Raw genomic sequence first — 22,875 nt, 5'->3', positions numbered from 1 at the left:
AAATTTGATTTCTGATGCTTTTCTTTATTAGTATAAAAACTGCCCATTAAAAGACTGCTTTTTGTTAATATATTTTTAATATAGGCACATATAACTCTTTTAAAGATTTATAATCTCTATATGTATGTATATTTATGGGTTTTTCTTATAGGAAAAGTAAAATTTTGATTTTCCCATAATTTTAAGAATTTTAAGTATACGACAACGTTGCGTTGCAGAACAGGGTATTAATTGGCAACGATGCACGTCCACCCCATCGACCAGGTTTTTTCTATCTTTTACTGTTTCATAGTAACAGACAGAAACAAACATAATCGGATAAATTCGTTTATATGTCAATGTCAGTTCAGTTGTCAACGTCGAAATCTCCGGAGTTTGTTTTGTTTTTCGATTTGTCACTGCATTTTACCAAGATTTCATTGCCTTCATTATTGATTATTGATTTAAATTGCTTTAATTTTCGGTCAAAATTCCGAAAAACCATGGGAGACGAAGGTCAGGTATCCACTAATAACTCCACGCAAAAAAGTGAGGCTGGTGGCAATCAGGACGAGATGATTTTGGCCCAACAAAGACAAATTGAAAAAGAGGTGAGTAGTTTAAGGGTAGTTTCTCTTTGGGATTGACTACAGGGCATACCAAAAAGTTTCTGCTCTTGTTGGGTGACGAATTGTAAGCTCATTGAACTCAGAAACATAGTCATTGTTTTTTATTTTTAAGTTATTTCATTCAGCTGGTTTAAGAAGGGTCCAAACCATCACACCAAAGATACATGGCTTTATTCAGTAGTTGTATAGAATACAATATAGTTAAAATGTAAATTTAGCTGAAAGCAGCTTTAAATTGTATGATTATCTACTCACAGGCCTTTGTTTTGTTTAATTTTATTCTTTATTAGACTAAAATAGCATTTGTTACTTAGGAGGGAGCTTAAAACTTATGATGGAGATGGGATCTTCATGTGTGGTCTGTGTCCACTACCAACTTTTGACTCATATAACTTGTCCAAAACTTAACAGAGAGGTACATAGAAATGTAAAAACCTTTCCAAACACCATTTTTCTATTCTTAATTTCTTAATAATTAGGTATATGTTTTATTGTCATTCCTAATAGAAGGTTTAGTAGTACTTACTATAACAAATAGGTAGTGAGTTACCATGAATGAAGTAGGTATATTTATTTTATTATGTTTATTACTAAAATATAGACTGTATGCCAGCAACTATTTCAGGTGCAGGTGTGTAACTAACAAAGGACTGTATAGCTGCAATAAGAAGCTATTAATATTGCAGAAAAACATTCTTCAACAATCACACAGTTTTGTTGTCATTATTACCTACATACATTCAAGTTATAAAAAATTGATAGTCCTGCCCCATCTCCTTCCCTGGTTTTTACTGGGCTGAACTTAAGGAAATTTCCAAAAAGGCATCAAAACACAAAAAATTCAATAAATCCGGTATCTCCAGTACTATAAGAGATACAGGGATGAATTTTAGTGTGAATTACTACTAAAACTGTCAAGAATAATATATCCAAAATTGACAGTTCTACTCTGTCTCCTTCCCTAGTTTTCACAAGGCTAAACTTAAGAAAATGCCAAAAAAATAACTGCCAAACACAAAAAAAATCAATAGCTCTGGAACTACCTACTAAGTTAGACTAAGTAAAGTGAAAAATATACTGGGTATTCAATTTAAAATAAGCAACTTTCAGTAAAACCCAAAGTGTGACTATTTGCAGAATATTTTTGATAAACATCCCCTTAATAATTTTGAGAGCTGTCAAATTGGCTCAATTACACAAGAAAACCTAAGTAACCTTCTTATATGTAATCATTTTATAACTAAATATAAATAGTCTATCTATCTAGTCTAAACTACAATAGTCCAATTTGCCCACAGTTTAATTAAAACTTAGGACATCTTGATGACTAGAAAATAAGGGTTAATCGCCACTTTACTTCTATTACGTACCTAATAACGCGGTTTTTTCTTATACAGACTGAAAAACTATAGTTAAATGCATAATAGTTTTAAATCTGAGCAGTATTTGCGAAACTAAATAACATTTTCTTTTTAATATGTGAAAAATGTCAAGTATTTTACATGATACAGGTGTGAAAATTTTAAAACTATTTTTTTATTAGATTTTAATAATTAGGAGAGAGTAAGCCCCAAAGTTAATGCTTTTGACTGCTCAAGCTACAGTTACATTAGTTTTTTTATTTTTGTTAAAAGCAATAAGTTTAGTGTATTTCTCCCTCCATATCACTAATACACAATGAATAGTTTTGATCACATCTGTATAACAACACATAATTTGTGTTGTTTTTTAATAATTGCTATTTTTGAAATTCTCATTCACTACTTAATTTGTGGTACTCTGTATGATGAAAAATTCTTATACTCTTTTTTGATTAAATGTTTACTTCATTTTCATACCCTTTTTGAACTAATAAAACTAACATTTCCAGATCTCAGAATCAATTCCACTGGTAGGATCTCTAGACTCTATAGACTCACTAGCCTCAGAATATTCTGCTGATGATATTTACCTAGCTAAAGTAAAAGACTTAGGTTCTAAATATAGCTCAATCAGACGTACCAGGCCGGACGGAAACTGCTTTTTCCGGGCATTCAGTTACGCTACTTTGGAAAGACTGTTGGGGGACAAAGAGGAGTTTAAAAAGTTCTACAAAATTGCTGAAAATAGTAAAGCCGTTTTAGTGGAACTGGGCTTCCAGAAGTTTACAGTGGAAGACTTTTATGAAACCGTAAGGAAGACAACAGTCTAAAAAACTTTTTAAGAACCTTTTCTTTCTAATAGTACATGGAAGTGCTGAACAAGTTGGCTGAGATTGAAAATGTGGATGATGCCAGAAGAGAGTTGCATATTATTTTCAATGAGCAAGGATACTCTGACTATATGGTGGTTTATCTTAGACTGTTGACTAGTGCTCAGTTGCAGAAAGAAGAGGACTTTTACAGTTGTTTCATTGAAGGAAATCGAACTGTAAGTTAATACCTATTTAATTGTTGCATAATCAAACACAACCTGATAAAAAAAAAAACCAAATATCAATCAAATTTTCAAGATGGAGTTTTTGTTGCTGTTGTATAAGGTTTTATACAATTTAGTTGACATTGCTCTTCTCAAAACGTGTTCTCATTTTCACAATTGCAATAATAGACATCTTTTATTTACTTGTGTTAGAATATAATTTTCTAGTAATCTTAGTTACTAAAAACAAAACTCATATGAAATTTGATATGGTTGTTCACCATTTTGAAGTAGTCATTTGGGGTGTTTTTAATTTATTAAAATATTCCGGAAGAGTACGAATTTTTTACACTTTGGAGTTTATTTTTTATGTATTTTCTACCCTTGAATTATCCTACAATCAATTTGGACCACCCTGTATTATTGTGTGTTCTTCTATCTCTGGTTATTAGACTCTTTAAGTGGCAGCAAAACCTTATAAGTAATACGTTAACAACGTTTTATGATATACAGTGCGTTTTTTTTAACGCGCAACATAGGATTTTACGTGTTAAATTTTTAAGCTTATGTTGGACCATGTTATTTTGGAACTACAGGTATAAAACTTGGAAGATGTGTCTTCAGTACCATGAAGCTTAAGTAAGACCACCAATTCGGTCTAAAAAGTGTTTACAAATTAGCAAAAAGTCATCTTTTTTGGAACATATTTTATCTTTCCATATTCCCTGTATGTATGTTTACCTGCTATCTGCCCTGTCAATATCAAAAACAACACCTACCATACATACAGGGAGTCTAAATCTTTTCGAAAGAAGATGACTTTTTGCTAGTTTGTAAACACTTTTTAGACCGAATTGGTGGTTGTACTTAAGCTTCAGGGTACTAAAGACACACTTGTCAAGTTTTACACCTGTAGTTCCAAAATAACATGGTCTAACATGGGCTTAAATATTTAACACGTGAAATCCTATGTTGCGCGTTAAAAAAAACGCACTGTATGTCATTTTTTAAACAAACCATGGAACATCAGATTTCAAATTGCGCTTTAGATTTCAAAAAGAGTTAGATTTATATTTGGCAAGGCAAGTGTATGGGCAAATCCCATGTGAAGACCTCAAGAGATGGGAGATCCACAGAGCTCTTTTCTTATCACTATATTATTTTCATTATGCAAGTGCATAAGCAGCACTCATCTTCCGTATCGGAATCGAGAATGGCAATTTCAAAAATGTCATCCATTATGTAGCATACCTGTGATAAGTATACCACATACAAAGAAAATAAAAGCTTCTACGGTACACAAAATAAACAGCAAAAATAAAAGAAAATTTAAGAGAAAACACGAGGTTGACAGATGTCCTGATTTATAGTGTCATTTGAAAAGTGCAAGACCAACAAAATGATTGCAGAAAATGTGTTTTTAGAAACCAGAGTTTTGGGTTATCAACATGTGCAAAGTTGTATTGCATTTTCTAATTATCAATATAATGTTGTTTTCATCAATAATTATAAGAGTGTATGATTTTTGTTTAAAGTATCATGCAAAACTACATCGACATGGCTTTTTAGTTCACATTTCTATGTCTCTGATAGATTTTATGACAATCAGTCCACCCGGTACATTAATCTTGAGTCCAAACTATTAGGCAACCAATTCATTATTGAAAGAAAACACAAAGCCCATTAAATCCGAAATTTACGTTGTTTTTGCATAAGAATCAATTAAAGCTAATTCCACGATCAGTTTTTAAGCTGATGAGCTTAACATTTGTTTAGGTCGCTGATTTTTGCCATCAAGAAGTAGAGCCAATGTACAAAGACAGTGATCACATTCACATCATGGCGGCCTGTTCTGCATTCAACACTGGGGTGCGGGTGGTTTACATGGATAGGGGCACAGGAACTAATGTGACGCAACACGATCTTCCTGAAGGATCTACCCCTACCGTGCATTTGCTTTACCGTCCCAGTCATTACGACATTCTGTATGTTTAACGATAATCTCTTGAATTAAGCTGTGTTTTTTTTATAATAAATTGTTAACAAAGTAATTATTAATCTTCTTTTCATATACTCGTAGTATCCCACGTACGATAATTTTAATTGTTTACACGAATTAATAGGCTTAATTGGCTTTACCCCTCATGAGTTAATGAAGTTTTGTTATCAAACTCTGTAGGTTGACCATTTTATTTTTGGAATTGAATTCGGCTAGATTATATAGGGATTATTGATTAGTATAGCAAACAGTTTGACGAGCTCATTTTATTACTTGTTTGGCTACCTTCAGGTTTAGTTTGCTCCTGATTTAATTGCAAGTGTAATAGGATAATAAAAACTTTTATTTATAAAAAGTTTTTTATGTGAGTACATATTTGCACAAAGTTCGGATAGCATTATAACAGTCATTCAAATATGTCTTTTTTAGTGCGGTTAAAAATGTTTGTCTCTATAAATATATATATTTGATACATTGTATCAAATTTTTGTTTAAATTGCCTAAATATGTGTAAGAAGTGGCATCATGTAAGTACATACATGTATAGTGCGTCATATTTGGTTAATGCCTCTGTACTATAAGTCAACTTAACAGCCGTAAAAGGAAAAGACTATTCTGGAAACTTACAGGCAAAGTTTTGATGTTAGCCAATTACAATGAGACAAATTGGTTTCACCTTCAAATCCACTTTGTGCAATTTCTGTCAAGATTCTATCAAGATTTGTAAAGTAATAATAATTTTGTCAGACTATGAAGGCTTTCACGGCTGGTCAAAACTGAAATATGAAATCGAAAAGTAGTAGTCCATATGCACACAGTGGAGTAGTGAGTGTAAGTGAAAGCAAAACTCAGAGTCTTACAGGGTGGTCGAGTTTTAAATGTCAATAATTCACCAATCCATAGCCAATTAAAAAATAAGTTGACATTCATTATGTCATTTTCCTGAAAAGTGCTTCCGAAGGAAAATACAGTCCTTCAAATTTCGGTTTAAAAAATCGTTTTTTTTGTCATAACTGTCAGACCGTTGGAGCAATATTGATCAAATTTGGAACAAGCACTTTGTTACACGTTATTACGGTCAAAGACCCAAAACTAACCCAACCCAACTTAAAAATTGTCTTGGAAACGGAAAATTCACTTAAGAAGTTTAAAAAATATTATTGTAGCCAGTTTTCATAGTTTCCAGACAAACTAAAAGACTAGTTTTGAAAATTGAATTAGAAAAGATAAAAATTTCAGAAGCTTAAAAATTGTGTTTGTAACCTGTTTTCATGCAAATCGAAAGACTTTAATACTAAAAATTGACTTGTAGACATAAAAACTACTTTTTCAAGAATTTGTTACTACAAATTCATACATTTAAACCTTAAAAATTGACTTGAACCCCAAAATGTTACTGAACTAATGAAAAGTGACATCAGAAGCTTAAAATTTGCATTTGAAGTGAGTTTTCATAATTTTAAGACAAATTTCAATATTTTAGTCTTGAAAATAGTCTTAGATGCAGTACATTGACATTAGATTCATGAAAATTGTCTTGAAAACTAACTTGTCGTGCTTTTTACTTTGCTTTTCATTTTCTTCGAATTCTGGACTATTTTTAGTGCTTCAAAACTGCTTTCAGCTGGGAAAATCGAGTTTCAAGACTATCTTTACCAAGTTATTGACATAGCAAACTTAAAAAACAATTTTTACATTCTTCATTGACTTAAAATGGCATTCCAAGCTTTGTCACTATTAAATCGACTTCTAGACACCTCAGTGCTAAAAATTCAGGTATTTCTTAATAAACTAGACTGTTTTTAGTGTTTTAAGGCTGTTTTCAGTGCCTCAAATCGAGTTTCGCAAGACTATCTTTACAAAGTTTTTGACTTATCAGGCCTAAAAGCCAGTTTGTCTACTGACCATAGTCTTGAAAATGTTATTTCAAGCTTCTTCACTATTAAATTGACTTCTACACTCATAGGTGCAATAAATTGTAGCATCTCTAAGAAATTCAGACTGTTTTTAGTGCTTTTTAAGACTGAAAACTCGAGTTTAAGACTATTTTCAAAAGTCAAGTTTCTTCAGTAATAAAAGTAAAAAATGTTGGTATCAAATGCTACAATAATAGTCTTGAGAACTAATTTTTAGAAATAAAATAGTCCGAAAATTTAATTTACATCTAGACTTGTTGTCCAGTCCAGAAAATTGAGTTGTACACTAATTACAGTCTTGAAAATATACTTTTGAACTCTTTAGTCCTAGTAAAGTCAGTTCTAGCATTAAAAGTCAACTTTTATATTATTTTTAGTAGTAAAAAATGAGTTTCATGCACAATACAATCTTTGTCTTGATTTCCGGACTTTTTTTAGTTCTTGAATGCCAGTTTCAGACACTCAACCAGGATGGACTATTCAGTACAAATTTGGACTTTCACAAGTCTTGAATGTTCAGTTTTAAACTATAAAACGATTTTTTAAATTGAAATTTGGAGGACTGTATCTTCCTTAGGAAACCTTTTTCAGAAAAATGACATAATGCAAGTCAACTTATTTTTTGATTAGCTATCAAATGGTGAATTATTGACACTTAAAACTGGACCACCCTGTATATTTGTGGAGATCGACTTTGAGTTATGCTTTCACTTGAAATATGAAAGTTGTCCGGGCTTATAAGCCGTGATCCAATAGACGTTTCGTCCACGTCTGCGGCGGACATTATCAAAGACGCTGACGTAACGTCCGAACTAGTCTTCCTTACCTATCGACGATGATTAGTGATGTGGACGAAGAAACGTCAGGAAGAAATTATATTGGACCACGATAAGCCCGGATAACTTTCAAATTTCAATAATAATTTTGTTTTCAGATAGCTTCCTATATACTACTTAAACAAAATGGGGTTTAGCAATACAAAGGTAGCTAAATCCCGACTAGTACTTTTATTACTCACATTGACCATATTCCCAATCTTTATTTTTTTATTGAGCAATGTGCAAGAAAACAAATTTTACAATGGACTCGATCAAAGAGCCTCTCCATTGAAGTTGAATAAGAAAACACCTGGAGGTAACCTGGTTTTTGTAAATTTCAATTTTTTTTGCAACGAAAAACTAATTTTAGAATACGTAAAATTTCTGTTACCTATGCAGTCTAAACAAAGTTACTGCAAGCTAAACTACGGTTTACCCAGTAAGTTAACTTATACCGATAGTGATTTGGAGGGTACTCCAGAATTAGGACTGGACAGTCCTTTTAGGGTGTTGTATAATGTTATTCAAGGACGTTTAGAAGCACACGAAGCTAAAGTTACTTACGTCACGCATTTAACCAAGGATTTTGTCAACTATTTGACTGAAGTTATCCGGTAAGCGAATTAACAACGTTTTTTAAAAAATCTATTTGTGTAAACAGTGGTTGGATTAATTTCAGTTATTGGGAAGGGTCGATCAGTGTTGCCGTTTACGTTAAAGATGGCGATCCGACATTTATTCTGGATCAAATTTTGCATTTTTGCTATTGCATTCCTGGTATGTCTAGAGTATCTCTACACTTGGTGTTTCCGTAAGTAAGAATGACATTTCGTAAAGTAATTGAAAAAAAGTTTAATACCGCAAAATTCAAAGTAAAATGGAATGATGCAGAAATTATTTTCTTTTATGACTGTTGAATAATATGCTTATTAATCACTAGTTTTGAATAGATAATTACATACATTCATTAACTATAGTGTGATGTGTATACCGTGAGTAATAAAGTCATTACTCACGGGTCACTCAAATTTAAAATATTTACCTTCATGTGGCGACGTAGAGAAGTCCATAATGTTATTCCTAAACCTGGATTTCTATTACATATTATGACATTTGGCTGTCAGTTACACTAGTTACAGCTCTATCTTTTGTTCTGGTATAAATCTCAAAATCAGTTTCACTTTGATTGATTGAATTTTATACCTTCATTAGTGCATTTTTGGTATTTATCACATTTGGTTGTCTGTATCTGACTTAATTTTAGTCTATTTTTAAATATGACAACTGGGAAAATTTACTTAAAAAATTAACATAAAGTTGTAAAACCAGTAAAATATAGTGGTTCGTTTGGTGTTGCAATTTGTACGAATAGTTCTGCCTTGTTATATTGACCGAACTTATATGACAGTTTTAGTGTTATAAATTTTACTTATCTCTACTGATTAAAATCAGTAACAGCTTATTTTTTAGGAAACACTTGCACCCTACCTACCGTTTGAGTAAACAATTGCCTCCATCAATATGTAATATCCCAGATGGGCCGAGTGAAGGAAAATTGATAACTTCTGTCAAAACTGCACACAAAAATAGTGATAGTGACAATAACGGTAAATGCAATGATAAGAAATCAAATTAATTTCGATTTATTGCTTCGATATATTTCTAGTTTCAGTAAACTGGTATCCTATTAACGTTTGTCGAAATGCTGCTAGAGAAGCGGCCATCACTGATTATGTCCTTGTTTGCGATATTGAATTAATGCCTAGTCAAGGTATTTATACGAAAAATCATTCTAAATTAGATTGACGTCACCAATGAAAAGCATTCATTTTTGTAAAACTGATAGTTCAAAAATTCTTCCTTTGACTTAGAATACCTAAAAAACGTTATTTTTTTGTAGGTTTAGCAAGCAGATTCATCAAAATGATGGACAAGGAGACATGCTTAGGGTCGGAGTGCAATAAACGAATTTTCGTAATTCCTATTTTTGAAGTAGACAGCACCGAAGACATTCCTCTGAGTAAGAGGCAATTAATTAGTTTAGTAAACCGAAATCGGTCGGTTTATTTCCATCAAATCACTTGCACCAATTGCCAAAAGTTTCCAGGACTGGACCTATGGAAAGAAACTAACCCAGGAAATGTCATCAAGGTAACGTAACATTGTAATGTTATCACATTTGATTTTTGCCAAAAAGAAGTAATTTCAAACTGCATCATTTAAAGCTTAGCAATAGTTATTCCAAAATTAAAACACTATTTATTACGAAGGCGTAGAAGGGCCACAGACATTATTTTTCTTAAATTTTTACTTCAAACTCAGAAATTAACTAAATTCCGACTTCGAACTCGGAAATTAGTTAAATTCCAACTTCAAACTCGGAATTTAGTTGCAATGTTGTCAAACTGACAAATTCTACTATTTTGGTTCGAAGAGTGTTTTTGCAATGTTGACAAATTAACAAATTCTACTAATTAAGATCAAAGAGTGTTTGCAATGTTGCCAAACTGACTAATTGTACTAATTTGGGTTGAAAAGTGTTTCCAATCAGTCCAAACTGACAAGTTCAACTAATTTCTTTGAAGTGTGTTTGCTTGCAATGTTGCCAAATTAACAAACTCTCCTAATTTAGATCGGAGACTGTTTGCAATGTTGCCTACCTGACAAAATTTAGTAATTTGGTTCAAAAGTGTCCTTGCAATGTTATCAAACTAACAAATTCTACAATTTTGGTTCGAAGAGTGTTTGTAATGTAACCGAACTGACAAAGTCCGACTAATTTCTTTGAAGTGTGTTTGCAATTTAGCCAAAGTTAACAAATTTTGCTAATTTGCTTCGAAGAATGTTTGCAATGTTGCCAAACTGAAAAATTTTGTCTAATTTGGTTTGAAGAGCTTTTGCAATGTGACAATGTAAATTCTGAGTTGGAAGTCGGAATTTAACTAAATTCCGAGAAATTTAAGAAAAAAAATGTTTGTGGCCCTTCTACGCCTTCGTAATTTATAGGTGTATTATTGACTAAACAGATTAGATAGTAATTTTTATTATTTCTCCCCTTTGAATAAAATATAGTTGATAAGGTTTATTAGTGCAGTATATTTGTTTATAACAAGTAGTTTTCCAATAATAAATTTAGTTTTGACAAGCGGATTATTATTTAAAAAACAAGGGTGCTTACGTCGGACAAAAGATTGTGTTTAAATAAAAAATAGTTAAATAAGTACCTACTTTTTGTCCCCCAGGAGAAGTGGCAGTGAGGACATTAACTGGGATGTTATATTAAAATTCGCTTACGTCTTTGATTGGTTCTCAAGATTTTCTTTGATATATTAGAAAGCTTGTTGAACCATACATCCAACGAGGTGCGTTTGTGGTTGGGTTCCTGAGATATTCAAGAAAAACAACGAAAATGCGGTCACTGAAGAACGCTGATATTTTTATTGACAGATCATTCTGCAATGAAACGTTTATTTTTCAGCCACTGATAGAAGCAAAAAGAGAAAAACCTTACACTGGTTGGGAACCGATTTACATTGGCACCAAAGACGAACCCCTGTACTATGAAAAACTATCCTGGGAAGGTTTTCTAGACAAAATGCTGCAAGTCAGTGCAAAATCAGTTTTTTTACCTGCTATTCCTATACTAAAAAAATACAAATTTTAGATGATGGAGATGTGCCTAGCAAGTTATAGGTTCGTAATTCTAGATGGAGCTTTCCTAGTTCATTGGCCTGGAATTAAACGGACAACGCGAGCTGACGAACCTTGGAGGAACCCTTACATAGAAATAAACAAAGACATTTACAACGACGTTTTAATGAATGTAGTAGTAAAAAAATATCCTGAGAATAAAAAATGTAACGCCAAAATGCTATGACAAAATACGTAATATTTTGTAAATAAGCCATGCACACTGTAAATATACAATTAAGGTAAAATTGCTAAGAAAAACATATTTTTTCATTTAGTGTTAAAACTGACTATTTTATTAATTTAAAGAGTAGATAATAGCAATAATTCCTTAACAAGGTATAAGGTTTTTATAGTTTCTTGATTAAGTAAATCTTTATGGTTATTCTAAAGATTTAACTGAGTTTTCTCTCAATATATTTTTGTTAAACTAATTAAAGTAAAATTAATATTTAATTGGTTGACTTCTTTTTGTAATCTAGTTTATACAGTGCTCTATAATATAACAACTATAATAAACAACTTACTTAGACATCAAATAATCCATAAGCTCTTACACATATTTTTCAGAAAAAGATTAAAGAACTTTTGCAAACTTAGTCTTACTTACTCTGGTCTTTATCAGAACTTATCAATACCTAATTGATGTATGATATTGATACTAATATAATTTCCGCAAATAACCTACGAAATTTTGCGCTATGACATCCTGACTGCATCTAAGCGTCACAAGGCATCATTGCCAAACAATATTGTTATTTTTTTGTAATCAATGTGCTGTGTGGTTTTAAGATTTTTTCAAGTTTACTAAATATCAATTGAATAAAATTTTTTATACAATTCTCTAAATTAAATACTACTAGACACTAGAATGTCGTAAAGTAAAACTGACAATGTGCTGTTTTTGAGTGATTACGCCTAAATGGTTAATAATTTTCGATTCTTTTTATGACAATTATTTAATAATCCAATATTAATACTGGTGGGAAAATAAAAATCCACAGATTACTGACCAGCTTAACAAAAAATTCCTAATCCACAATTAGTTTACCTTATGATTAGGTCATCTTTTAATTTATCGTGCATGTAATACTTTAATTTTGCATCGTCTAGTTAAGTAATAAATGTAGTAAGTGAAAGAGTTTAATATGATTCTCTTTCTGAAAAAAAAGAATTGAGTAATGCTAATCGTAATTTTAAGTACATTTTTGGATTTTCCATTAAATTTCCTATCCAATAACATTAAAAAATTGGATACAATCAGCGATACAATGTTTAAACTGCAAAAAACACTGTTTAAAAGACAGTCCGTGACAAAATTACCCATAAAACCCACTTGTAGTCATCTAATCGCAATTTTAAGCACATTTTTAGAATCCTCATTACATGTTTTGTCCAATAATCTTACAGTCAGGGAGAAAAGTCTTTTTGGGTCTCTCGTAATCTTCATTCTTCTGATATATAGAGTGATTCAAGTAAAGTGCCCTATTTAATTTAGTTAGCTGCGACTTTTAAATGCAATTTTAAGCAACTTTTGTTAATAACCAGGCCCCAGGATGCTGCATAATAGTATGTTTTATCATCTCACTTCTGTACATTTAACGATAATCTCCATTTGATCTGTCTCTTTTGTAATAAAATGTTATCAAAGTAGCGATTAATCTACAATTTGATTTACCCACAAACTCATCTCCGATAAAGTGTTTACATAAAGTTAATAGATTTAATTGGCGCTACTGGATTAATGGATTTACCCGCCCACTCATAAAGTACCAATAATTTTGCTATCATATTCGGTCCATTTACCTTTTGGTGATGACACGAAATTACAATGTTAAAATGCTCTGTTTATAGTAGCAAAACCTTGCTAAAATGTCTGCGTGTTTGTTTTTACATATTGGCACATACATATTGCATTACAACCTTTAATAATAATAACAATAATAATCGTTGGCCAAATGTATGACTTTGTCAAGTGAGTTTCAGTGATAGTTTATGGAGCAGGTGAGTAAAAATGTTTTTTCGAAATTTTGGCATATAAAGTGACACTTTTCAAAACTGATTAGAGTGACAAAACGTTTTACTTTTCGTAACTAGTTATGAAAAGTTCATTTCATCACTCCCTGTTTTTATGCATTTCCGTAGAAACACATGGGCGACATCCATCATAACATGTCGTTGTCACAGTTTATACAAGGTGCTATGAAAGTGAATATTTGTGTTAAATCACTTTAAAAGATGGTTTTTACAGCTTTTTGGTCAAAATTAGAAAAAATTATGTATGCAACACGTTTCGAAAATGTCTTATTGTGTAACTCATTCAAATTGTAGGACTTCGCTGCGCTCGCCCTACAAACACTTATTCGTTACACAAAATCGATCTGTTCGTAACTGGTTACATAAATAGCTATTTTTAGGCTATTGATATAGTTACTAAATTTTCTAAAATGTACAGACAAAAATTATACCTAAACTAAATAACTAACTGAATTAAAGTGCTTGAACCAATAAAATCTTTAAAAAATTCCACATTTACCATCAATCTTTCTACATTCTGAAACCAAAAATCCAATTAAGCTAAATTGTATCTAAATCTTTTTATAAATTTTTCCATGCATTCATAAAATTAAACAATTCGTAGCCTTACTTCCTATTTGTCTGGTAGTATCGATCCTCGACATTTTCCAACGAAAATTCAGTATTTTCCGATGTAGGGCGCCACTGTATACAGTGAAATCGAAGTGAAGACTCCTCCTTTTCATTCCTAAATTAACATTCCTTTCCAAAAAAGCACTTTCAGAGGTTCTAAATTGTTCCTGGTAAGCTGTAGCTTTTACAGGTTGAAATAAATGTTTAAAGTGGCACATATCTAAAGTGGAAATTATGTTTTTATTTTCTAATCATCCTAGTTTCAACATGATTGAGTTACGATAACAAATTTTGCCACCCGTATCAAAAATCTACTAAAGTAAATGTTATTATCAGATTGAATCGAGTGAAATCTTTTTATTTCCTTTACTTTAGTTCTGGACATATTCAATGATGGTAAAGCAACATGAAGTTCATTACAAAAATGGTTAAGTCCAGACTGTTTCCTTTAATAGTAAGTTTGAGCCTATTTCCAGTGTTTTTACTTTTACTAAACAAGGTGCCAGAAGTTAAAATTATTGGTCACGTTGAACAAAATCCGTCCATTTTACGGGTAAGCAGTAAATCATCTGGAGGTAAGTTGCTGGTGTAACCTGACTGATTTAGTAGTAAAACTAGTTTATTCCAGAATATTTGAAATTACTCAAACCTGTGCAGTCTGCCAATAGTTACTGCAAGTTAAACTATGGATTACCAACTGAATTAACTCACACTGATGCTGACGTGTCAGGGACTCCAGAACTAGGAAAAAACAGCCCTTTTAGGGTGTTGTATAACGTAATTGAGGGACATTTGGGTTCGGTACAACCTGGAGTAACTTACGTCACTCATTTAACCAAGGATTTTGTTAATTATTTAGCCGAAGTTGTACGGTACGTTTTTTTTGTATGAAATCAGTTGGAGATAAGGTGTTCACACACTTTTTAGATATTGGGAAGGTCCTGTAAGTTTGGCTGTTTATGTGAAAGATGATGATCCCTCGTTTATTCTAGAACGCATTCTGCACTTTTGCTATTGCATTCCGGATATGTCCAGGGTGTCTCTTCATTTAGTGTTTCGGTAAGTTATATTAAAATAATGATGGGCGTAAATTTATCGTAACCGGTTATATACTAATTTACGAACTTCAACTTCAAGAACAATTCGTAATTTACCAGTAATTTACTGACAATTGTCAAAATAACTAACATAAATCACAGAAACACATTTTGTATCGAATACTGCAAGAAATATTTTCTAAGCTCCGATTTTTGCAACTTTTGAACACAGTTTGATAGTTTGAAGGACAAAATTGCTTGTCAAACATACTTGGAGTTTCCTTCAAATATTTTATCATTACTTAACTATATTTTAACATGGCACCAGTTTCCAAATTTTAACTGAAGTAACTTTTCTTTAGTATTAACTTAAAAATAATAGATTATCAAAAAATTTCTTCATACTAGTACTATTTCATGTTATATTTGCTTAAAATTTGCATTGCAATTTTTTTTTTCAGGAAAGATTTACGGCCTCATTTCTACTTAAGCAAACAAATGCCACCCCAAACATGTGAAATCCAGAAAGATGACAAATTGATAACTCCTGCCATTACTGCGAATAATAATAATAAAAGTGATACTAGCGATAAGAATAAAGGTACAGTCTTGAAGTTACTAATTTATAACCGTTTTTAGTAAAAATGTGGTTACAGTTTTAGATAATTGGTATCCAATTAACGTTTGTCGAAATGCCGCCAGAAAAGCGGCATACACCAATTTTGTGTTGGTTTGCGATATCGAATTAATGCCTAGTCAAGGTAGGTTATCATTATACTACCACCATAAAATCTATGAAATTTTTTTTTTTTAGGATTAGCAAGCCGATTCATAGATATGACGGAAAGTTACAAATGCGTAGGACCAGACTGTCAAAAACGCATTTATGTAGTTCCAGTTTTTGAGGTCGACAGTTCAGAAGATATTCCTGCTAACAAGAGTCAGTTGGTGCATTTGATGAATGAAAACAAGGCAGTTTACTTTCACCAGCTGACTTGTGTTCATTGCCAGAAGTTTCCCGGATTGGATGAGTGGAAAGAAACTGATCCAGGAAATATCATCAAGGTAAAAAAAATGCTTCAATTATGATTTGTTGAGCACATTTCTTCCCTCTGTTACAGCCATTGTTAGAAACAAAACGAGAACAGCCCTACCACCGTTGGGAACCAATTTACATCGGCACCAAAAACGAACCAATGTACTTTGAAAAACTCTCTTGGGAAGGTTTCCAAGACAAAATGCTTCAAGTGAGTTACGGTTTTATTGTAACTACTTAAATATTAATACAACATTTTAGATGCTGGAAATGTGCCTAGCAGGCTATAAGCTTGTGATTCTGGATGGAGCTTTTCTAGTACATTGGCCTGGAATTAAACGAGCTAAACGTACAGACGAATCATGGCGAACACCTTACGTTAATATCAACCAAGGATATTACGATAACTTATTCCAGAACATATCCAAAAAATATCCGGAAAATCCTAAGTGTAACGACATAAAACCCTGACAGAAACACTTTACCGACAAACAGTTTCTCGACTTTGTAATGTGGCATACTTTTGCTAGGTTGCATCGACCTATTTGAGTGTTTTAAATAGTGATGGGTAAATTATCGGTAAAGTAAATTTAACCAGGAAATTTTGACCGGTAAAATACCAATAAATTACTGATAATTTAAAAATACTCTGTTTCTGGCAGTTCAAATATTTTTTTTAATGTAATAGGAAATTTAATGAGGATTTTAAAAATGTGCTTAAAACAATCATTTTCTTACTTCAAGTAGGTTTTACCGACGATTTTGTTCCTGAATTTTAAACCGTGTTCAAATTTCAGACCACAATTTCAACTGATTGAAATATTTGTTGCACCAAACCAGTTTTTCTTAAAAAAACTCGAAAACGGTGAAAATTACGAAAAAAATGCAAGATACCAAAAATGTTGGGCACACAGGGTGTGTAACAAAATTATGATGGTTCACTTTTTTGTCACACTGTACGCAATTTTTAAGATAGAATTTTTTATTATACCCCACTGGAAAGAAGAGCATAAAACGGTTTTTTCAAGTGGTTCAAATACTCCCAAAAATAACTGAGTTACAGGGTGTTCAAATTTGTTGCATCAAACCAGTTTTGAAATTAATGACAGCCGTAACCGGAAAATGATCTCTTTCAAGGAAATTTAAATTAGACCCATACATTTACTGGTCGAATTGGAATTTACTGGTCTTCTTTCTCTTCTCAATTTTATTTTACCTTACCGGTAAATTAACTGAAGTCATGTTTTCCTAACCGAACACGCACAATATCAGATTTGTAATTAAATATAATGATTAGTATCAAATCTTGCCTGTGATAAGATAAGTAGGTATAAAACGAAAAGCAAAAGCATACTTTTATTGTTCAAAATTCTATTGTACGCTGACTTACTGATATCCAAAAAGCAAACAGATACTCTAGGAATTGATTGTGTGTTATTTATTTATGGGATTGTAATTTTGAGGTTGTTAAATAGTCGGTTATGTCCTTCAGTTTTAAGGAAGCAAACCTGAAATATCAAGTTTATATAACCATTTTGTAGTGATTTTCTAGGACACGTTTTACTAGTGTTGTTCTCATCGTTGAATATGTATATTTAATATAGTTTTTTACAAAGTTTTTATGAAAATCAATCCATGTAGACTAGATTTTTTTCAACAGGTTTCACTCTAATCGTAACTTGACTAGTTGTACTTTCTACAAAAAAATCAACCCAGTGTTTTAACGAGAGAGAAATTTAAACCGTACCTTTTCTAGCAAAAAAAGCCAAACCTTGAATCAGAGGAGACTCAAAGAGAATGGTGAATATAAACCCAGCAGCTACCATTAAAAGTAAATCCCCCAGAGAGGCATGAATCTAAAAAAAATCTTTCCCATTTCAGTTCCACGTAAATTGTGAATTACTTACAGAACTAAAATCCGAAAAATAGTGCGGATTCTTAGCAGCCCCACTCATTAGATATTGGGTTCCCATATGCAACAAATACATGGCATAGCTAATACGTCCCAAAACTTTAAATACGTGTAAAGACAGAACGTAGTTTATTGGATCTGAAAGTGACTCTTTTTGATGCAGTTTGCCTAAATACAATGCAATACAAAACTTACATCCATAGCCATTAATACAAGCCCACACCAACCAAACCACTCCCAAAGTCCACGCCGACCTGGATGTGGCCAAAAACAAAGAAGATTCCAGCTTATTATACTCGTGATCTTCTTGAAAAAATACCAAACAACCTATAAAATACAGACACAACAATAATATCTAACAAAAGAAAAATTGAAACAAACCCATCAATGAAGCAAGCATAGAAGAGCAACCCACCAACCAACCCAACATAACCACGGGTTTTCTTATGACCACTCGTTTGTTTTTCTGATGATAAATCAAATAACCGAAACCCAGTCCTATGATGTATGGACTGGCTCTTACATGAGGAGCTATGTAGTGGTATTGGAAATATTTTGTGGCAAATAACTGACTCCTAAAGTTTATGATATTAGATTTAGTTTCCAATAAGTTAAGGTAATCAAGTATTGTTTTTGTACTTAATAATTTTAATATGAAAAGAACAAACGATATTATTAAAATCACTAAAACTTCTTTTTCAATTTAAATTTATCATTAATTTTCAATTATAATTTTTGCCAATTATTGGAAACGCTAGTAGAAAAATAATTATTTTAAAAGTCACAAAATTTCTTATTTTCAAATTTTGATACAGTCATGTTAAACTAAAAGAATGTAATTCAAGCTTGATAATTACTCTAGAATTGATCTCGTATTGATTCAAAAGTACTTCGAAATTGTGTTTAAAAATTGTAATAAGATCAAAATTCAAACTTCAAGTTGAGGAAGTCAGAAACCCAAAATTTTGATATTTTGGAACAGTCAGGTGACATTAAAAATTACAGCTCAAGCTTTGGAATAAAATTGAAAATTGTACCTTTGCAGAGTTGAAACCCTAAATCGTAGCTGCAAATTGCAATACAGTCACGTGACCTTAAAAATTATATTTTAAATCTCAGATAAACAAACAACTTAGTTTTAACAGAGTCACGTGACCCTAAAAATTATGAACTCAAGTTAGACAAAGTCCCACAATTGAATTTTACACCTCTGATGGTTGTGGAAGTCTTCAAAATTTTGGTCAAAAATTGAAATAAGGTCTCGTGACCATAAAAATTCAAATTTTAACTTGAGGAAGTCAGAAAACACAAAATTTTGACATTTTTGACACTAAAAATTATAGCTCAAGCTTTGGAATGAAATTGAAAATTTTACTTTTGCAGGGTTGAAGCCCTAAATCGTAGCTGCAAATTGCAATACAGTCACGTGACCTTAAAAATAATATTTAAATCTCAGATAAACAAACAACTTAGTTTTAACAGAGTCACGTGACCCTAAAAATTATGAACTCAAGTTAGACAATGTCCCACAATTGAATTTTACACTTCTGATGGTTTTGAGATACAAAAGTTTTCAAAATGTTGGTTAAAAATTGAAATAAGATCTCGTGACCATAAAAATTCAAATTTTAACTTGAGGAAGTCAGAAAACACAAAATTTTGACACTTTTGACACAGTCACGTGACACTAAAAATTATAGTTTAACTTTAGATTTGTCTTCTACAATTGAAATTAAAAAGCTTTACAGGTCAGAAAGTTAAAAAAATGACATTTTAAAACACTCGCGTGACATTAAAATTTAATTTTTTAACTTTAGAAAGTCAGAAAAAGTCAAAATTTTGACATTTTGTACTAGTCACACACAGTCAAAAGTTTCCAATTATGTATTGAAAGTTTTAATCCTCAAATTAAATTTTAACTGCAAATTGTAGTACAGTCACGTGACATAAAAAATTATAGAGGCTTGAGAATGGGCCTATCCCACATATCATAAATTTTTGTTTTAATGATTGGAATCGAAAGAATAGGATCAAAAAACTAATTTTTCATATTCTTGAAGAAAAAATTATGGTCGTAAATGTTCCTATATTAGTTTGAATTTTTTTATGAAATAAAAAAAAAATTGTGGTACAGGCCCATTGTCCTACAATTGAAACTTACACCTTTGATGGTCTTGTGACCCAAAAAATTTTAAGTAAATTTCAATGATACCTACGTTACAGGTACTCCACCATTGTACTCATTGACCCACGCCAGATAAAAGTTAATCAAAACAGACATACAATACAGCAAAACTAGATTGAACAAACCAAATGCTTTGCTATGGTGCAATGGTACTAAAATTGCAGGAGACATAAAGTAGTACTGCATATCGCAAGTCAGGTACCATGTTTGGGTTAAACACTATAAAATTCGGATACTAATAAACTGAAATGGATCAGTGTCAAAGAAATACTAAAGGAAATGGATGAACGTAGTTCTGTATGTGCAGTATGGTAGCCCACCAATACTCCTGACAGGGTTTTTGAAGAATACCCAACATTTCCTTCCATAATGGTCCGGAGCCAAAGTGTTGGATCACTGTACAATGCCTATAAGTTTAACATTACCTGACTATGATAGTTGTAATACTAGCAATTACCATAGAACCACCACAGACAAAGGTAGGGTAATGCGAATAAAACGGTAAAAATAGAATATAAACCAGTTCATATTCCTTTTGCTGGTTTCACTGAAATACCCTATACTAACCAGCATTCCGCTAATCATAAAAAAAGTGTCCACACATAAAGTACCACCAGTTATAGCGGTACTTCTATAGTACAATATCCACTAAAAACCATTTTTTTTGGCAACTACCTTGCCATGTCTAACTTAGAAAAACCTACCTCCATGATTTGCAAACTGTTTACCACCGGAAAAAACATCATCATAAGATAGCGATGCCCTATAATTACGTAACAAGTGCTCAAGAAACGAATTCCATGCACGCAGTCCAGATTAGTCGATCCTAAAAATAAACCTTAAGCCCTAACAACCTGAAATAGAACTTACTAGGGGACAATCAGACCTTTATTGGTGTTTCTTGATAAAACCCTTGTAATATTGCGAGTTAATGAAAATATTTTCACTAAAGCAGCGGGTGAACCTGAAATTTATCTACTAGTTGACTTTTTTCTATAACCATTTAAAAATAAGCATATTACTCACTAGTTTTCAATAGATAATTAATTAGATTATATCAAAATTTTTAAACTGAAGTAGAGAGAAAGCAATAATCCAAAAATGGGCAAAAACAAAGTTATGTTGAGTTTTTGTTCGCAAAATTTAGATAATACAAACCATTATCCTCTGATGTAATTACATCATTAACCGTCAAAAGCCCAATAAAGCCTACGTAAGCAATTAATGCCCCACTAAAATTTGATTTACCCACTTACAACCTCAATCTTTTACCTCCAGAAGCGCTTAACTCACATCACCGCAAACTCAATATAACTATAACTCTCTCCCTTCATGTCCAACACGGTTAAACAGTTAATTTCGCTAGCTTTAACCGTCACATTCAAACCTTCGGTTAAGCTGGTAATTAACCGGTCAAAGTGCTTCTCAACATCAGTGGCGTAGCAAGAATCAGGGACGCACACCGACCAGCTTATTAAAGCGTCATTCACGAAAATTTTTACCTTGTCCCATCTCTGTTAGAGTTAACTATTGAATGGATGTTGTAGGCTTAAGGGTAACAAGCACCTTTTCAGATACGTTTCTGAAACTCAATATTTTCTTTAGCAAGAAAACATCCGGACGAACTTTAAGTGTGCAATGTTTTCCTTTGATTGGTCCTTGGAGGGTTTTAGTTGAAATTGAGACACACTGTTTGAAATCTCCAAATTCGAAGAGATTTCCGTGTAAAATGCCCGATTGCAGTTTTGAGGAGGAATCAAACACTAAAATTGTTTTCCTTTATTAATTAACGGGTTTTCCAGTTAATGGAGTGTACTTTTTAAAGCCCAGGCTTCTAAGTTTCTTAATGCCAAACCGAACTGTTTAGAGTGGTTTGTACACAACTCGTTGCTTGACCCTTTCAGGCTGTACACTTCAATAATTTGGTTCAAGACAAACCCTTGTTTTAGATTCAGTTTCACCACTTTCTGTTTAGGGCTGGGCGATTCGGTTATGCCATTTTCATCCAGTTCCTTCAACACAGTGGTACTGAAAAAATCATTTCCATTTATGGCCAGTTTCTTGACGTTAAAACCAGACAAATTGCCAGTGGAAAATAGCAGCAAAAGAATGGAAATACGTCTGAAATTATGCATTCTGAAACTGAACAGAGGTCGCCCTTTGGCGACTATTTTATATGCGTTTCTTAAATTACGTCTTAGAGTGGAAATGTTAAAAGTTTTAAATTGTCCGTTACTTTTAAAGTTTAATAGTTGCAAAAAGTACAAAGTTTTAGGACGGCCTTTCAATTAAAGATCCGATAATACAGGGTAATTGAGGTTTTTTGGTTCGTAGTATGTACTTTGTTAAATTAAAACTTTGTTGATCTACTAAAAAGTAATATAGAGGGTGCTAGGTTTAAATTAAGAAAGTTGGTATACTTTGTGACTGACCCTGTATACTTGCAAATCTCGTTTCACCTTCACGCCATGCACTTTTTGAGATATTTGCAATATTCCAGACTTTTTGGACACCCTGTATTGTTAACCAAGGTTTAGACAGAAGATTTCATTGACCGTAGGTCAAGTTTAATATTTATTTAAGACATAAGGTCAATAAAAGCTGTCTAAACCGTGGATAATATAGCGT

The 22,875-nt window shown here is 32.2% G+C and overlaps 4 protein-coding genes across 7 annotated transcripts; 3 read left to right on the top strand and 1 right to left on the bottom strand.

Annotated features, from left to right (window-relative positions):
- Positions 1 to 370: 370 nt before the first annotated feature.
- LOC145736064 (ubiquitin thioesterase otubain-like) lies at positions 371 to 5,056 on the top strand. Its single transcript, XM_081990300.1, has 4 exons — positions 371 to 590; positions 2,479 to 2,778; positions 2,832 to 3,017; positions 4,782 to 5,056. Exons 1-4 carry the CDS (start codon positions 483 to 485, stop codon positions 4,998 to 5,000), a joined length of 813 nt encoding a protein of 270 aa, XP_081846426.1. The 5' UTR covers positions 371 to 482; the 3' UTR covers positions 5,001 to 5,056.
- Positions 5,057 to 5,232: 176 nt separating this feature from the next.
- On the top strand, positions 5,233 to 12,023 carry LOC145736062 (beta-1,4-glucuronyltransferase 1-like). 4 transcript variants are annotated; one of them, XM_081990294.1, is made up of 10 exons: positions 5,233 to 5,368; positions 5,434 to 5,531; positions 7,855 to 8,054; positions 8,109 to 8,352; positions 8,400 to 8,549; positions 9,209 to 9,345; positions 9,405 to 9,509; positions 9,639 to 9,889; positions 11,217 to 11,342; positions 11,403 to 12,023. In XM_081990294.1, exons 3-10 carry the CDS (start codon positions 7,883 to 7,885, stop codon positions 11,613 to 11,615), a joined length of 1,398 nt encoding a protein of 465 aa, XP_081846420.1. In that variant the 5' UTR covers positions 5,233 to 5,368; positions 5,434 to 5,531; positions 7,855 to 7,882; the 3' UTR covers positions 11,616 to 12,023. The 4 variants fall into 4 exon arrangements, with proteins under 4 accessions (XP_081846420.1, XP_081846424.1, XP_081846423.1 ...); XM_081990298.1 differs by having other exon boundaries at positions 5,234 to 5,368; positions 8,418 to 8,549; XM_081990297.1 differs by lacking the exon at positions 5,434 to 5,531 and having other exon boundaries at positions 5,346 to 5,368.
- Positions 12,024 to 14,452: 2,429 nt separating this feature from the next.
- On the top strand, positions 14,453 to 17,768 carry LOC145736063 (beta-1,4-glucuronyltransferase 1-like). Its single transcript, XM_081990299.1, has 8 exons — positions 14,453 to 14,652; positions 14,706 to 14,949; positions 15,005 to 15,136; positions 15,576 to 15,715; positions 15,771 to 15,875; positions 15,929 to 16,179; positions 16,236 to 16,361; positions 16,412 to 17,768. The coding sequence occupies exons 1-8, from the start codon at positions 14,484 to 14,486 to the stop codon at positions 16,619 to 16,621; spliced, it is 1,377 nt and encodes a 458-aa protein (XP_081846425.1). The 5' UTR covers positions 14,453 to 14,483; the 3' UTR covers positions 16,622 to 17,768.
- On the bottom strand, positions 17,000 to 22,382 carry LOC145736096 (nose resistant to fluoxetine protein 6-like). The gene is made up of 14 exons (XM_081990347.1): positions 22,064 to 22,382; positions 21,814 to 22,010; positions 21,541 to 21,761; positions 21,406 to 21,479; positions 21,134 to 21,211; positions 20,952 to 21,073; positions 20,705 to 20,895; positions 20,519 to 20,654; positions 20,279 to 20,466; positions 18,444 to 18,637; positions 18,258 to 18,389; positions 18,058 to 18,200; positions 17,898 to 18,006; positions 17,000 to 17,846 (listed from the first exon to the last, which is right to left on the bottom strand). Exons 1-14 carry the CDS (start codon positions 22,380 to 22,382, stop codon positions 17,779 to 17,781), a joined length of 2,172 nt encoding a protein of 723 aa, XP_081846473.1. The 3' UTR covers positions 17,000 to 17,778.
- Positions 22,383 to 22,875: the final 493 nt, after the last annotated feature.

This window comes from Ips typographus, linkage group LG11, assembly GCF_016097725.1.
Source record: "Ips typographus isolate SLU linkage group LG11, UJ_Ityp_2.0, whole genome shotgun sequence".
NCBI classification, from domain to species: Eukaryota; Metazoa; Arthropoda; class Insecta; order Coleoptera; family Curculionidae; genus Ips; species Ips typographus.
The sequence above is the reverse complement of the archived record's forward strand: the minus strand, read 5'-3'. Positions and strand labels throughout refer to the sequence as shown.

What these genes read in the sequence shown, in the direction of transcription:
- LOC145736062 (XM_081990294.1), top strand. Translation starts at nt 7,883, where the DNA reads ATGGGGTTTAGCAATACAAAGGTAGCTAAATCCCGACTAGTACTTTTA. An exon ending in TCTCTACACTTGGTGTTTCC is followed by an intron (nt 8,550 to 9,208) that starts GTAAGTAAGAAT and finishes CTTATTTTTTAG; the next exon opens with GAAACACTTGCACCCTACCT. An exon ending in TGAATTAATGCCTAGTCAAG is followed by an intron (nt 9,510 to 9,638) that starts GTATTTATACGA and finishes ATTTTTTTGTAG; the next exon opens with GTTTAGCAAGCAGATTCATC.
- LOC145736096 (XM_081990347.1), bottom strand. Translation starts at nt 22,382, where the DNA reads ATGCATAATTTCAGACGTATTTCCATTCTTTTGCTGCTATTTTCCACT. An exon ending in ACGTTCATCCATTTCCTTTA is followed by an intron (nt 20,467 to 20,518) that starts GTATTTCTTTGA and finishes CGAATTTTATAG; the next exon opens with TGTTTAACCCAAACATGGTA. An exon ending in ATTTTTCGGATTTTAGTTCT is followed by an intron (nt 18,007 to 18,057) that starts GTAAGTAATTCA and finishes GATTTTTTTTAG; the next exon opens with ATTCATGCCTCTCTGGGGGA.
- LOC145736064 (XM_081990300.1), top strand. Translation starts at nt 483, where the DNA reads ATGGGAGACGAAGGTCAGGTATCCACTAATAACTCCACGCAAAAAAGT. An exon ending in AAAGACAAATTGAAAAAGAG is followed by an intron (nt 591 to 2,478) that starts GTGAGTAGTTTA and finishes TAACATTTCCAG; the next exon opens with ATCTCAGAATCAATTCCACT. An exon ending in TCATTGAAGGAAATCGAACT is followed by an intron (nt 3,018 to 4,781) that starts GTAAGTTAATAC and finishes ACATTTGTTTAG; the next exon opens with GTCGCTGATTTTTGCCATCA.
- LOC145736063 (XM_081990299.1), top strand. Translation starts at nt 14,484, where the DNA reads ATGAAGTTCATTACAAAAATGGTTAAGTCCAGACTGTTTCCTTTAATA. An exon ending in TATTTAGCCGAAGTTGTACG is followed by an intron (nt 14,950 to 15,004) that starts GTACGTTTTTTT and finishes CACACTTTTTAG; the next exon opens with ATATTGGGAAGGTCCTGTAA. An exon ending in TCTCTTCATTTAGTGTTTCG is followed by an intron (nt 15,137 to 15,575) that starts GTAAGTTATATT and finishes TTTTTTTTTCAG; the next exon opens with GAAAGATTTACGGCCTCATT.